General features: G+C 41.2%; 1 protein-coding gene across 2 annotated transcripts in view; it reads right to left on the bottom strand.

The window, feature by feature from the left end:
- PCDH15 (protocadherin related 15) overlaps positions 1 to 16,627 on the bottom strand; it is a 643,053-nt gene that overhangs the window by 166,105 nt on the left and 460,321 nt on the right. For both annotated transcript variants that reach the window (XM_056495514.1, XM_056495516.1), the window contains 3 exons: positions 15,841 to 15,960; positions 14,343 to 14,453; positions 11,627 to 11,797 (listed from right to left, as the gene is read on the bottom strand). In XM_056495514.1, coding sequence (XP_056351489.1) covers positions 11,627 to 11,797; positions 14,343 to 14,453; positions 15,841 to 15,960 — 402 coding nt within the window. The remainder of the gene's footprint in view (positions 1 to 11,626; positions 11,798 to 14,342; positions 14,454 to 15,840; positions 15,961 to 16,627) is intronic.

Genomic DNA, 16,627 nt, shown 5'->3' with positions numbered 1-16,627 from the left:
AGCTGCCTGTGACTTTGCCAATACTCAGCACTAAAACAGCAGGGAGAGCTGCAGAACCATTCCAACATCATTCCTTGCTGCTGCCTCAGCTGCTCTGCCAGCACAACAAGGGCTGTGACAAAACACTAATGAGCAGAAATCCATCACAGAGCACTTGCATGTCAGCAAAACGTGGGGAACGTTTCAGTGGAGTTATCCAAGCACAAAGGAAGTCAATACAGAAAGCAGGAATCACACTCCAAATGTAGGAGATACCACCAAAATCTCGTCGTTAGTCAAACCACGTCTCATCAAATCTCCCATTTGTAGGATCTCACTGTTCTCCCTCTTTTCCTGCCTTCCCACTGGCAGCTACACATTCCTGCCTTTGATCAGAGCCAGGGGAGGCTGTGCCTCACACCAGGTGCCTGCAGGAATTCCTGTGCTGCTGTTTGAAGGCTGATGAGACACAGAGGTGTAACAGGAATCCAGGGGGAATGGAATCTTCTGACCCTTTGCACTGCCACTACATGGGAACACAAACTGTGGGCCAAGACCTCAACCAAATGCTTTGGAGATATTGGAAGCAAATCCCAAGCACAGATTTAAAACACACTCAGAATCTGAAAGAGAATTAAATTCACTGCAGAAAATTGTTAGATCAAGATGTCATGGGAGCTAAAAAGAGGTTTACATAGCAAAAATTCTGGGCCTGGAAACACTTCCCAAAAAAGGTCACAACAACTTGAGGAAAACAAATCTACATTGCTAAACCCAAGAGATTTCCAGTTAAATCACCCAATATATACCTTTTAGAATTATAGAATCAGCAAGGTTGAAAAAGACAGATCATCCAGTCCAACCATCAATCCATCACCACTAATCCATGCCCTCAACTGCCACATCCACACCTTTTATTCACCCTCCAGAGAAATGATGGGGCAGCCACAGCTTCTCTGGGCAAAGCTGTGCCAGGCCCTCCCCACCCTCACAGGGAGGAATCTCCTCCTGATATCCTATCTAAACCTGCTCTCTGGCAGTTTGAAGCCATTCCTCTTTGTCCTGCCATTCCATCCCGTGGAAAAGTCTCTCTCCAGTATTCTTGTCAGCTCCTTCAGGTATTGGAAAGCCACAGCTGGATCACCCCAGAGCTTCTCCTCTCCAGCTGAACAATCCCAGCTCTCCCATCCTTTCCTCCCAGCAGAGCTGCTCCATCCCTCTGATCATCCTGGAGCCTCCCCTGGACTCTCTCCAGCAGCTCCAGGTCCCTCCTGTGCTGGGCCCCAGAACTGATCTGCAAATTTAAAACTAACTTTTCTATTTATTTATTTTTTCAGAAGGTCCCCTTCATTTCCAGAAGCCACAGCTAAAAAGCCACAGTGGGTAATTTATGCTGTTGGTACCTGTGACCTGGCCTCTCCTGTCTTCTCTGGGAGCAAAAAAAGTGTTTTAGTGACCAATGGGAAAAATTAAGGCATGGGATTAACTATTCAATTCACCTTCTTTCTAAACTCAGCACTAAATTATCACACTGCTTTTAGCACCTGATTTAGCTACTCAATACAACACATGGCTGCTTCCTTCTTGGGTTTCTGTCATGGCTCATGTTTATGCAATTTCTTGAAATGAAAACTGTAAAATTCAAATATCCTGGCAGCTCGGGTTGTTAACGAGTAAGCTGTCAGAGAACACAATTCCTTCCATTCATTTGTAAAAACAAGCCATCTTCAAGGGAAAAAAAAAACATTTTGAAAGAGCAGCAAGAGAGCATAATGAACCCGAGCACGGAGGGAAACAGAGACTATTTTTATCAATGATGTCTCCCAGGAACAGCAAGGCCACAAAAGAATTGAATTTCATCAGGATCTGATCACAGTGCTTACTAAATTGCTTTTTCTGTATCTGACATGCTTGATAAGAAGTGTCCCCAGCAGTGTCTGTACAGGGGACTAAATGAAATGCATTATGCAATGGGCCTCCTGCCTCAGCACAACCAGAATTCAGGCCAGACCTTCTCCTCCTTCCAAGGTGATGACTGGCATAAAAGAATAATAAACATTTCTGGCTTTTTTCCCATACAACTATGAAGTCTATTTCCCTGATTATCCCTCAAATTCTTGATAGTAGCTCTCTTACTATCCCGATTTCTGTGCAGAGGAGTAAACTGTGAAGCCTGAGACAAGCACCTACATCTCCCAAAATTCAGAAAATATTTAACAACCGTGTAGCACCACCATTATGACTTCCAGATTATTTTTATTTTCATTTCTAAGAGTAATTTCTTTGTAATTAAAGAAATCCTTGTAATATTAGCCCATTTTTCTTTCCTTGTAAATGCTATTTCTTACAGAAGGATAATTCTCTATCTATAAATATATCTATATATCTATATATCTATAAATATATCTATATATCTATATATCTATATATCTAGATATAGATATAGATATAGATATAGATATAGATATAGATATAGATATAGATATAGATATAGATATAGATATAGATATAGATATAGATATAGATATAGATATAGATATAGATATAGATATATATCTTCTTAAGGACAATAGGCTGATGGCTTCTCTATGCCTTTATTAAAATTAGCCACACCATAACACACCACAAAAGGCAGAAGAAGTTACAAGCAAATGATAAAAGAGGAGAAAGATTTGGTGGGAAAATATAGCTACTACCAGAGGTGGAATCTTTCTTAATTTCAGCTGTATGGAACTAGACAAAAACTCACAACTCCAGAGAGTAATAAATTTGAAATCCACAAAAAGAGAAATATCAAGATGAACAGGTTAGTATTTCACCCAGGACCTTTGTCTCTTGGCTGACTCTCTTTACATGGAGATTTTATTACAATAATATTGGTGGTTCTTTCTCTTATTCCCACATTTCATCTTCCTGCAGAGAATTTGGCATTTCCTCACCTGCAGAAACAAGCCAGGTCCAGAGTCTCACATCAGAGGGAATTTCAGAAGGCTGAAACAGGAGGGGGATGTTTGGGGTCAGCAAAACCACACTGCAGTTCCCACTCTCAGCTTGAAGAAGAATTTTCATTTTCTGTACTGATTTTCCTCTCTTTTGGGTACTCAATGAGCACTTCTCCAGTCTAGGAGTGGGAATGTCATCTGGAACTACCTTGCTACTTAATTCCAGCTATACCCACCACTGTCCTCTCCTCATTAAAGTTTGCCACCCTGTCAGAGAAAGAATTTTAGGGAGGGATTTTGTGGCCAGAGCCAGCTACAAATTCTGCCTCACCATTATTAAATCAATTTTATTACACTGATTTAATGGTAACATTAAAAGTGGCACTTTTAGATTGAAGGTTATAGGGGAAAAAAGGGGTTTTCCACCTAAATTTTGGATGTGTTTTCAATAAATTTGTGCAGATGTAACGTGTGTGCATGTACATACCTCACCTGCAGCACTCACATCCTTCATCCTTAAGCTCATCCTCACATATTTTTAGGGTGAAATAGAAAATTTTTTTTTTATAATAAATGCTTTTCTTTTCCAATCTCAGGACAAAAAGCAGGAATTATTTACCAAGCACACCTGTGCCTCCCCAGCACTGCTGTATTGATCCAGAGCCAAATGGAGATTATTCCCATTTTCTCTGCTCAAGAGAGGAAGTTCCACTCACCAGGAATTTCCTTGTTCTCCCCAGGAAAGACCTCTAGGATTCAGGGAATGTTTTCCACAGAACCATTATCAATAGCATGAAGCAGAGGCAAACATGACTGTCTCATTTTAATGTGTCCTTGCACATAGTCATCAATTAAGGTTTTGCAGATCACATTTGATTAACTGAGGAATTAATCAGCACCCTCTGCATTGTGACAACAAGCTGAAGAGTGAAATAATTCCTCCTGACCCCCAATGATCAGCTACAGTTTAATGGGACAACCCAGGCACTGAAATTATTCTCTCTGCAAGGCCCAGGGATGTGACAGAGATGAGAATTTTTCTGGAGTGAAGTTGGCTAATAAAGCATCACTGCAAGAATATTTTGTTTAAATGGCAACATTTAGAGCCTTCAAATGCTTCGAAATGACATTTAAGGATCAAATAAATTGCTTCATATGTTTTCTTTGTGACAACAGCTCCACTTGGAGCTGTAACAAACACAGATCTATGGAATAGAAAATAGAATTGAATCGTACAGGAGCTCCTCAATCAACACTTGGGTGTTCTGGCACTTCATTAATTGGATTTTTAGCCTCAGTTTTGCTGCATCAAAAGGTGGTTTGTGATCCTGAACCTGCCCTGCTGCCCACACTAAACCCCTGGAGATCCCTCTCCAGCCTTGGATGGACTGGATTGCTGTGGCTGTGATCAAAGTTTGAATCAAAGCAGATTATCTTCCTTCCTGAAAGGAAATTCCTCTAATTTCAGAACCACTGTTACTTCTTCCAGGCAAACTCAGGACCCTTTTCCTTCTCAGCTTCTGGCAAAGCCAGAAGAACTGAGCATTTTCTCACCTGTAAATTCCTAACCATGATGAGAAATAACAGGCAGTTGACAAAACATTCTCAGACTTGCTAAGAAAACAATAAATTATAAAATCAGTAATTTTAACCAATTTATTCCCAATTTATGAATCAGATTTCATTTGCAGCTTGATAAATAGCTAGAAAATGCCCCTGTTTTCAGCAGCAGCCAAATTTCCAGCTCAGCCTGAGTCCCTGGAGAGCTCCCAGAGCTGCTGCCCCTCCTGTGCCACCCAGTGAGCCCCATGGCCACTGTGTCCCATAGGCCACCCCATAACCCAGCCCCAGCAATACACAAAATATGCTCATCTCAAACTAAAAACAACTCCAGAGATGACATGCAGGAACTTTTTTTTCCTGTTTCATTTTTTTTGACCAAAATCTTCTCACTTTTCAGGCAAGCTTGATCCTTTTTCCCTTAAAACCTTTACTTTTAAGGATCAGAACTACTATATATAAATATATATACACATATATATTTTTTTTCTTACCCACAGACAGCAAATCAACTTCTGAACCACAACTGGGTTAAAATCTCCTGAACTAAAGTGTCTTCCAGACTTTATTCCCTTATTCTGCAACCTTGCTATAATTTTCTCAACCACAGTGTTTTTTGAAACACCTGGTTCTTTCAACAATCATTACATTCTGAAAGTTAAAATCATGGTTTTATTTGGTTTTGAAGTGCAAACCAGGCAAGTGAACCTCTCCTGAAGCTATCTGAAAAGCAACTATATTTAAAGATACAGGTTAATCTTAGATTAACAGGGACTGTCCTGCCTGATCAATACATCAGCCAAGAGCTTGCCTGGCTGCTAAGGGAGATTATCCTCAGGTTTATGTATTCACATATTAAAGCTCCTGACAATTTTACTGACAGTTCTTTTTAATTAGCCATCCTAGTATCCTCCCAAATACATAAAATTTAATTATCTGTAACATCACATCTTTGTGATTTTAACCTTTTCATGCTTCGCTACTTTTCAGTGACATTTTCCTAAAAAAAAGACTCTACCTGTCAAGGAATGGCATGTAGGAGACAGACAATCAATCCTAAAAAGGGAAAGGATAGGGAAAATCACATCAACAGACTTAAAACACCATTTATAGCTCCTTATCAGGTCCTTGCAGATAATCAATAGCTTATCAAAGCTGTCCATTTCGACTTTGCTGAGTTATTCATTCAAAATCACTACATCAGGTTAAAAACCAGCCCAATAATGTAAACTTTATCCAGTACCTTGAAATTCACATCAATCTGGTGACCTCTGTAGGGCTGCAATTAGAGTGGAAAGAGGGGGAAAATGCAAATGAAAATGCTTAGAATAAGCAGAGTGGCTGTAGTCACTAGAGGATTTTATCATTGTTTTTGCCTTGCCTTCCCACTTCCAAAGCACTTCATGATTGCCTATCTGTTCATCTTGCATCTCTGCTGAAATTTAATTAGAAAAATTGCTATCTGCCTCCAATGGCAAATAACTTGGCCACAGCTCTGCCTTCTTCCATAAAAAGCACTCTGACAACTGCAGAGGTGTCAGGGATGTCAATCTGCACTTCCCCTCCACTCATTTGAGTCGCAGCATTGGCCCAAATTGCTACTGAAAAATTAATCCCTGGAAAAATGGAACAATTTGCTCATCTTTCAGTGGTACAGGGACTGTTCACAGCCTCAGTCATGAAGTGCTTTTCTAATTTACTTAAGAACAAGAATGTAGAGACACAGCCAATTTTTAAAACATTTCTCTGATTATTTACTGAAGTGAAACCAGTGCCCTGTCCACCAAATAATTTTTGGAATTAAAGTACCCAGGAACTCTCATTCATCTCAGCCCAGCACTAATTATCTTGCACCAAAGATTTTAGTCTAATTAACAGCAAGGCTAGATGCTGCCTATTCAAAATAAAAAAAAATCACTTTTTTTCTTGCCCAAAATGATTTGTATGAAGAGAAACAATTCTCCTAATGATGAAAATTCTGTTTTCTCTGGAAGGCAGACTTTGAACATTTAGTTTTGCCAGCAGACACAACTGTAGTCAATCATGGGCTAATTCCAGCAGGAAGTGTAAATACCAACCCCTACAAGAGCATTTAGCAGCAGTCCCAAAAACTGGACAGAGCTTGTCCAGCTGGGAAAGGAATAATTAGAAACAAATTAAATCCCAAATAATTTTCTGAGGCTGGATGCCACTGAATCACAAATGCAGCTTGTAAATTATGGGAATACAGCTAGAGAGCAGGACTTAAAGCACTGCCCAGCTTCTGTCTGAAATGGATGTGTTAACCATAGTGGGCCATGAGGCTTGGCAAAAGAAAGCAGAACCCTGAAGAAGGAATGCAAAAGGTAACAGTGTCCTGAGGATGCCTTGTTTGAGAAAAATCATGCAAAATCGTGCCTGTACAGGTTTGTGCAAAGCCATGATTAAGAAATGTTACTTAGTTACATAAATGTTTTGGTTGTGCTACTTTTAGCTATAGCTGAAAAGGTATATAAATATGTATACTGATGTGTGAAACCAATAAACTGGCTCCAGGCTTGCATCAAGCTGGGGTCCCACCTCTTTGCCAATTGCTGTCAGTAAGTCTTGACAGACCAAAGGCTGGCAAAGCTCTTTTATCATGTTTGAATTTTAAAAGCCAAGTCTTAGTACAAATAAGGGAAAGAAAATAAAGGCAGATTGAGATTGAACTGCTCCAGAGACCACCAACTCCCTGAATTAACTGTGAACATTTGCAGTTTACAATGTCCAATGTCTAACAAACAAACACAAAAAAAAAAAAATTACAAGAAAAAGTGGCAACTGAAGATGATTTTTTAGTTTTATGCAGTTTGATTGTTACTAGGGGTGATTCCCTCCCTGTGAATTGTCTTTAAGCAGTCAGGTTTAAAAGTCAGCAAGAAAAAAGCCCTGATTGCTCTCCGGGACTTTGCCACTCACACAGGTAAGAGAGGCATTCCTCATCTGCTGAAAGCTTCTATTAAAGTGGATTTAACCACACATATCCACTTCAACTCAGCCCAACAGGCCAAAATCTGAAGGCTGTGTCTTTCAGTGCCCCAAAAATCTTCCTTGGCAGCTGCATGGGAGCTCCAGGTGTGTCACTGTCTGATTAGGAACAGCAAATAATGCAGTAACACACACACAACTTCTTCAAAGCAGCAGGAAGAAGTGATTTATTGAAAAGTCATGGCATTTATATAAGACAGATCATACAAAACAAGATAGAAAAGACTCATTGGCCCAAGAAGGCAACACTTCTTTGAAAACATGCTTTCTGTAAAACACCTCGGGACACTCACACGGTTCTGTGATCAACACCAGGTGTTTATCTGTGTTATTCATTCTTCCTTCTTTTGGTTGTTTTTGAGAAAAATCCTCAGCCTGGGAAAGGTCTGAGCTGGAGCTGAGAAAGCCAACAGCCTGGGAAAAATCCAGGTTGGATTTTTCCACGAACCTTCAGCAGTGTCCACACAGGTGAACCAGCAAATCTCTCCCACTTCAGAGGTGATTACTTGATGTTCATTCCACAGTAGATCCCCTGGATCAAATGTCTTTTGGACTGGTACTTCCCACAGCAAAATAATGCAATTAATTAATTATTTTAATGACCACTGGAGGAAATCCAGAACATTTTGATGATTTTTTTCTGCTTGATTAGTATCATCAAGATGGGGAGATGCTGTTTTCAGAATTTTCACTTGTGCTGCTACTGCTGCAAGTTTTATATTCATGTGTCTCTGGGAGAAAATTCCAGGAGGTTTTGTATTTGGGAAGAATTGTGATTTGCAGGGCCAAAGGAAGGAAGTGCAAGGGAATTCAGTTGGAGGGAATTGTCAGGTGCTTGTCATCCTCAAGCCCAGAGAACAGAATTAATCACAGAATTAACTAGGTTGGAGAAGACCTTAGACATCATCAAGTCCAAAACCAGCACATCCTGTATAGTGCTAATTAACTACCAATAATCAGAATAAAATTGATTAGTCCAGAGCTGATTAACCCTTGATACTCTGGAAGTGTCCTGTGCTCCCAGCCCCAGCTCACTCAGTGGGATTACAGCACCTCCTCAGTAAAATGCAGATTTCTCCCCTGAATCCAAATGGATGGAACTGAAGAGGTCCTTCTCACTAATAAATACTTAAGGCCTTCCAGGGGCACCTCCTGCTCTCCAGTGTCTTTTTTCACCCCTCTTACCTTCACAGCTGTTGAAGAATATTTTATTTATTATTTTTAGCCTTTTGTCTCTCTGTGCTCTGCTCAGGCCCAGCTCCATGAGGGCACCTGAGCCCATAGACCCTGTGAAGCCCTTGCTGACACAATTCCTGAGGATTCTGGGGATAATGAGAACAAACCTAAACCCTTTCCATGCAGGAGGATCCATCAGAGGTGCAAGGACAAGAAACTTGTAGAAGAGTGAGGTTGAATCTGAATTTAGTACAAAATCCTTGGTGTCATGGAGTGTCTTAGTGCTCATGTGGGCTCATAATTAGCCCATGGAACCCCAAAATAACCCCAGGGAACCCCATAATAAATCCTATTAATCCAAACCTAGTCCAGCAATTAATTAAGTAAATCTAATCTATATTTTGCTGCTTAACAGGCTTTTCTTTGTATGATGATGGGAAACTGAGTATAGAAGTGGAGGAAAACTTCAATGTTCCTAAGTGCAACAGGAATGGACTGAAGGGGGAAAAAAGGAGGATAAATTATCTTGCCCATCTTATGAGATATTCATGAGGCTGTACTGCTTAACTCCATGTGATACTTGCACATCCTGATAATAAATGCTAATTTATTCAACTCTTCCCGATACAAGAGGGGGAAAAATTAATTACCAGAGCTGATCAGACACAGAAACACTAAAATATAATATAAATGTAAAGCAATGTAACAATGACAACAAAAATCTCAAACCTAATCAACAACCAACACAGGTTTTCTTGGAAATTAGAATTCAGCTAATAGCAAGTAATTAATTCCCAATTTTTTACCTCAGTAAATTCATGGATAGATTCCAACTATACTGGACAAAAATATTACTCTTACCAGTGACATTAAATGCTTTATTTTAGGGGTCAGCTGACTGGACATCTTGGCCAGCAAAGCAGGACTTCACTATCCAGTTACTGCCTCTGAATAATTCATACTTCAACTTTGCTCCTCATTCATTAATATTCCTTCTTATCTTCATTAAAAAATTAAAAGCAAATTTTAAAAAATGGTGTTAAACTAAAAATAGTCCTTTTGCCTAGGGAGTAGGGTAGTGGTAGCTATGGAATAGCTTAGTAAAGAATAAATATAATATATAAAAATGTTACAGATAAACGTAATATAAATGTTTCCTAGCTGAATCCAGGTATCATCCATATCTTCCAAAGGAGTTATTGCTTAAAAGCCAAATAAATATTTGAGGTTCAAGGGATAACTTCTTCCACTTACTTTTATCAAAAGTGCTGCAAAGAGATAAACAGCGAAGAGTTCATGGTTGATCAACAGAACCCAGATCTCATTTCATAGATCAGGAGCAGTTTGACACAAGAAAAGCTAAAAAACAAACAAAAGCTGCTGCCCCTGAGCACACTGCAGCTCAGGAAGTTTAAATAAATGAGTTTTGCAGCTCAGTACCTAAATCCCAGGTCAGATTTTTCCTGGCCCAGCCCTTCTCCCTGGCAGACACTGCTTTGTTTTCCAGTGGGAAACGTGCCTGGCCAAGGACAGGAGCAGAGCTGGAGCTGGAATCTTCTGACTGAGAGGCAGCACCAAAAAAATTGTATGGTTTGTGTTATACCTTCAGATAGCCAGATAAAAACCATAAAAACACCAGTTTATAATTCCTGCCTTATCTGCTCCCACAGTGGGAATTCTAACAGATCTGTGCAGGTGGAATGGGGTCACAGTCCCTCCTCCTTCATTGTCTGAGTGCTCACCTGAGGCCCCACACTCAGCTGGACAGGGAGCTGCCCCTTTCCTTAAAATGCCACTAAGCCCAAAGCAAATAAAAGTAGAATTTAAAGTCAAAGAGGCTCTTCACCAAGTCCCAAACACAACAGAGCTGCAAAGGGTTTTTGAGCACACCACGGTGTAGAAGTGTGTGTGTGGAAATCAGTACTCCAGGGTTAAATACTGACCATCCCTCCCTTCCCTTGACCCATCCCAAGGATAACTGCAGCAGGAGTCCTGAGGCCACACCAAGCAAAACACCAAAATGGGTGGGATGGGAAAAGAGTGTGAGGCACAGGACAGGAAGGGAGATAAGACAGGGAAGAGCAGGAATCTTCACACTTCCAACCTCAACCTGCCCTTGGCTGGAGGCAGCAGGACACAGAGTGTGTGCTGTGATGAGCAGCCAAAGTTAAAACCTTAATGTCAAAGCTTAACATTATTTTAATGTCATCTTAATGTCAGAGTTAATCAGGTGGGGCAATAACTGGTGATTCAATTGGTTCTGCCTTTTTATATTCTTAAATATATGAATCAAAGGTCATATATCAGTATTAATTCAGCAATCCCTGTTTCTGTTCCACCCACCAGAGGTGCAGACCTCCAAGCAGCAGCTCTGCTGTAAGGAATGGCAACTGGCACCAAGTTGCAACAAGAAATTGTAAAGTTCTCACCTCATTTTGGGATTCACGTATGCATGGAGTGTGAAATGAGCCTTGCATTCACCTTTAACCTGACTCCATGATGGATTAACTGACAGACTTAGCACAAGGACCTACATGGGATAAACCCCCATTGCTCTTCAGTGCCTCCTGATCAAAACCTGACAATAGCAACCCAAATCCCTTCAGAGGTCAGTGACTAATGCTTCCTCTTCCCAAAAAATCTTCCTCCTACAGTTTATAACAACCCTCAATGGAATAACATCAAGTCTCCTCCCAAAAGTGTTTCTTGGGGATATTTTGAGAGCAAAATATGGATAGATCAGGAAAAGCAACTCCAAAATTTACCAAATTTCTGCAAGACTCAGCCCTTGCAGCCATCAGGCAGTTTGGCATTGGATCCAAGCTGGAATTTCACCATCATTCCCATATGCATCTTACCTTGGTTTCCTCTTGCTCGGCACACAAATCATGGCATCAAGCAGGGTGACCTTTTAGCTACAGCTGCCACAGGAAAACTTGGAAAAATGCCAGAGGACTTACAGGATCCGTCAGCTCGGGCAGGCTGGCTTGGTAGGTGAGGGGTCTGCAGTCCCTGGTGTTGTTCACCAGCACACAGGGCAGGAACATTGGCCCCAGGTCGTCCCCATCCAGCACATCCACGGTCAGGGTGGTCGTGCTCGTCCTCCGCTCGTTCAGGTTTTGGGCTCGGTCCTGTGGAGCAAACCACGTCCATCTGGTGAAACTTCCTGAACTGAGAATCTCCTGGGGAAAAAATCTCCTAAAAAGAACCACCCAAAAGGATCTGAGCAGGGCTAAGGATAAAACATATAAACATTGTAATTATCCATGTTCTAGGAGTAACTACAGGATCTTCTGCCTCAGAGCTGCAGCCTGAAAGGCACAATCGTAAAATTAGGAGAAAAAGTGAAGAAACACTGCAAGACATCTATCACTCAGAAATAATACAGCTTGGGCAAACTATAGGACTAAAACTTACAATAATGCAGCACGTTTGTAGAAGATAAAAAGGCCCTGTGCCTTATGGATAATCCAAAATTGTTGTGGTTATACCTAAAGTACATAAGTCTTTCTTCTTTTAGTGAAGAAACATCATGAGTAGCTAATATTTTGTTTAAAATACTCAAAAATATTCTCATTCCTCATTTTCACAGAGGAACTGCTGCGTGAGCTTTCCTTTGCCAAGCTAAAATCTTGGGGAGGAATATGTGCCATGAATTACATCTTGCCCTCCTATCCTAATAGGGTACATGGTAGATGTAACACTGAAAAAAAAATAGTAATTTTAAAATTTATTTTTAAATTTAAGCTGTTTAATAACATCATCTGTGTAAGATGAAGAGGCTATTGCTCTAAATTGGATAGTATACATATTTATTTTTCTACTTTGCAGACCAGTCAGTTCTTGCACCAGCTTCACATTTAATAGTAAATATGGAAATTTTTGCATTCAGCTTTCTTCATGGTCAATGATGAAAAACAATTCCAGTTACAATGAGCAGCTTTCATCATCAACTAAACCATTTCTCCATTCCTCCAGTAAGTGTCTCTGAGTAATTCTGGATCAAAGCAGATAGAGAGTAATTAATTTCCAGCAATATCTTCAGGATGCAAGGACAACAAAGCACTGATAGTGTAATCAGAAGAATGTGATTGAACAGTACACACCAGAGAGAATTCAATGCAGCCTGTGGTGTTGTAGAATCCCAGAATGGTTTGGGTTGGGAGGGACCTTAAAGCCTAATCAGTGCCACCCTTGCAATGAACAGGGGCACATTCCACCATCCCAGGCTGCTCCAAGCCCCATCCAGCCTGGCCTTGGACACTGCCAGGGATGGGCTGTGGTTTATGGCTTTTCCCAGAAATAGGAGATGAATGGGAAAAAGCAAGAGCACTGGCAGCAGGTCAGGGAGGGATCCTGCCCCTGTGCCCGGCCCTGCAGGCACCTCTGCAGGGCTGTGTCAGCTCTGGATCCTCAGCACACAGGGACAGGAGCTCCTGGAGCGGGGCCAGCGGGGCTGAGGAAGGGCCTGGAGCATCTGGGTGCCCAGGAAAGGCTGAGGGAGCTGGGGCTGCTCAGCCTGGAGAGGAGCCCCAGCTGAGAGGGGCTTCAGCCCTGGGTGTCTCTTGGACACTTCCAGGGATCCAGGCACAGTCACAGCTTCTCTGGACAGCCTGTGCCAGGGACTCCCCACCATCACAGTGAACAATTCCTTCCCAATATCCCACCTAAACCTGCTTTCTGTCAGTTTGATGCCATTCCCCCTTGTCCTGGGATTCCATCCCTTGGAAAAGTCTCCCTCCATCCTTCTGGTCGGCTCCTTCAGCTCCTGGAAGGCCACAGTTTGGTCACCCCAACACTTCTCCTCTCCAGGCTGAACAATCCCAGCTCTCCCAGCCTTTCCTCCCAAGCAGAGATGCTCCATCCCTCTGAGTCTCCTGGTGTCTCCTCTGAACCCTGCTTCTGTTGGCAGAATGCTGAGCATGCCATGAAATGCGTAAGAAAAGAGATTGCAAAATGTATCTGCACTTCTGCGTCAGAGAGATGACAGGAAAGTGAAGGTGTGGATTCAGGATCTCCTGTTACTTCAGAGCAAAGATCACTTCCCGTGAACAAAGATGTATCACAACAGCCGTGAACAACAGAGGAGAAGTTTTCATTTCAGTTGTTATCAGAAAGACAAAAAGGGAACAAAAAGCTTTCACAGTTCTCAAGGGCACCAAAAAACCCACTCTGATGGCAGATATCTGAGATACAGTTTATACATCACTTTTCTTCTCCTTGCAAGTTATCCACTGCCAGCCACTCTGGAAAAACCTCTCCATACACTTGGGGCGTGACTTGAAGGAAAAATCACCTCTTTATAACAAAATGCATTTCCAACCTGAAGAATACAATGAAATTTTGTCCATTAAACTCATCTGAGTGAAAATTAGCCTTGCCAGATTTGCTGGAAAATGGGACATTTAGTGCCATGAGGCTGCACTTTTCTGCATGGGCTGCATTGCAACTTGCTCCTTGTGCCAAAAAGGTTGGCTTGTACCACACTGAGCAAGCTTTTTTAAGCAGTAATAATATGCCTGAGCTTTCAACAGCCTGGATAAATCTTAAATTAGATCTTCAGCAGAGGAGGATTTATCAGAGCTGGTATTTCAGCAAGGCACTGCCTTTCCTTGGGAAGGAAACTAAACCTGCACCTAAATCAGAGGAAATGGCCTTCAAGAGATTTATACTCACATTTGCTTGAACAATGACAAAATAACGAGTCTTTTCTTCATAATTTAGTCTTTCCCTCAGAACGACTGCTCCGGACAAAGTGAGAGGAATATCAAAGGTCCTGTTGGAAGTCTGCAAACGAGAAAACAACACAATGAAACTGAACATGCCTCAAAGTTAAACTGTGCTGTAGCTGGGCCACAGTGGGGTGATCCCTTGGTATTCCAAGGCTGCATCTGCTCTTCAGATCAGTGATTATAAAGCTTTCTGTTTTCTCCCCACCCAATTTCCTCCTGAAGAACCCCACAATAATGAATCTGGACATAACACAATTCTCCTGGGTTCTTTACCTATCCATTGCTACTTCCAGCCACAAAAGTCTGACTAGCCTGCTTCTTTCCCCTCTGCCATCCTGAATTTGCAGTGGTGCATTGAGAACAAATGCTCAAGATAAGAAATCCACATCACTGTACTTATCTGCTCTTTATTCTGCCTTTCATGAGGGCAATGAAGTGCTAAACAAGCAGAGAACATCAACATTTAGGTGCCAGTTCATGCATATGTTTCTATCTGAAGAAATTCACATTTCAGGGTAAATGCAGATGTTAAATCGGGTGAAATCCAATTTTTTCCGTGTATTTGCTTCCACAGACTCAGGTGACAAAACTGGGGTAAACACTGGCATAAGGGCACAAATTTCTGGCCTGAGATCCAATTGCAATTTCATTGTCGAATTAATCTAATTAAAAAAAAAAAAAATCTTTCCATGCTTCAATCTCCCAGAGTTAAAGGTAGTTAATGTTTAAGTATTTTGAACAGGCAACAGAAATACAAGATTCCAAACACACCAGAGACACTCAGAATTTGCATCAAACAACAAGGTCTTTTTCCTCTAAGAGTTTAAATAACTGCTAAAATTGCAGTTTGTTTTCCAGCAGATAATGAGAATGAGTGTTAAAATTCCCCATGCTGCAGATATCTGTGGTGGGCAGGAAAACAGGATTGGAAAGTACATCCCAGACTGATAAATAACTGGAGATAGTCTGAGTTTGGCACTCATCTTTTGGGATAAAGTATTCATCATTCCCACCGAGAGGGGAAAAATCAGATAGGAGATTTATACTGAGGCAAAACAGAAATCATGGAATGCCTGACTGGTTTGGGTTGGAAGGGATCTTAAGATCCTAAAGCCTTATCCAGTGCCACCCCCTGCCATGGGCAGGGACACCTTCCACTATCCCAGGTTGCTCCAAGCCCTGCCCAACCTGGCCTTGGACACTTCCAGGGACACAACTTCTCTAGGCATTATTGAAAGTGAAATAATCCAGCTGCTGACAGCTAGGCAATGAGAGGGAAGGTAAATTCACCTGTGGTTACAGGGCTCATGGACAGATAGGATACTCAACATGAAGGTAAACAATTCTTTATGTCCAGCAGCAAACTCCTGTTCATTTGTTATTTCATGTCTATAAATATCAGTATCAATATACATTGAGGAAAAAAGCCTGAATGGCTGTACCTTGTCATTAGGATTGTACTGGATGACATATTCTATCTGTCCATTGGGACCATCATCAATGTCAATAGCACCATTGTTTCCAGAAAATCCTGTGAAGATGGTTGTTCCAACTGGAGTTAACTGCAAGAACAACAAGAGATCCCCATTAAAACCTTAAGGTTGTAAAGTTAATTTTAATCTTATTTTTCCACCTAGCTCCAGTCTCTAATGCATCAAGATAGAACTTCATTTTCTTCAAAAAAAGCCAAAATGAGAAAAACACTCTTTAAACCTGAAAGAACCCATGAAATAAATATAGATTAATCCAAAGAAAAGCTCCTTTTTCAGACTCAGGAAGGAAAACAAGGACAAACTGCAAATGTAAACACAACTTATTTGACAGCATCTTCATAGCAATGTGAACAGAGCCAGATTAATATTGTTACATGCAAACACAAACACCCATAGAGCTTCATGGCTTTGAGCAAACACAGGAGTGATGCTGTTGCTCCAATACTGTGTTGGCAGCAATTGAATACCCATTAAATTATGTTTTGAAAATGAATCAATTTATAATTATCCTTGTGCAGATAAATAGCACCAAATCAAGGCCCATTGAGAGCAAAGACAGATTTCTTGGGAGTCATCGTTTCTGAATTTAAATGTTCAGGGAACTTTGCAAGTAATCAACCTGAAAGTGAAGAAGAAATGAACAAACACATGTGGAATCAGCACAACCCTGGTGCTCTCATCGCCCCCAGATTTGTGACCCTTAAATTCCCACAGTCCTTCTGGCCCCTCTTCTTTC

Source organism: Oenanthe melanoleuca, chromosome 6, assembly GCF_029582105.1.
Source record: "Oenanthe melanoleuca isolate GR-GAL-2019-014 chromosome 6, OMel1.0, whole genome shotgun sequence".
NCBI classification, from domain to species: domain Eukaryota; kingdom Metazoa; phylum Chordata; class Aves; order Passeriformes; family Muscicapidae; genus Oenanthe; species Oenanthe melanoleuca.
Note: the sequence above shows the minus strand (reverse complement) of the source record. Positions and strands in the feature narration are given on the sequence as shown.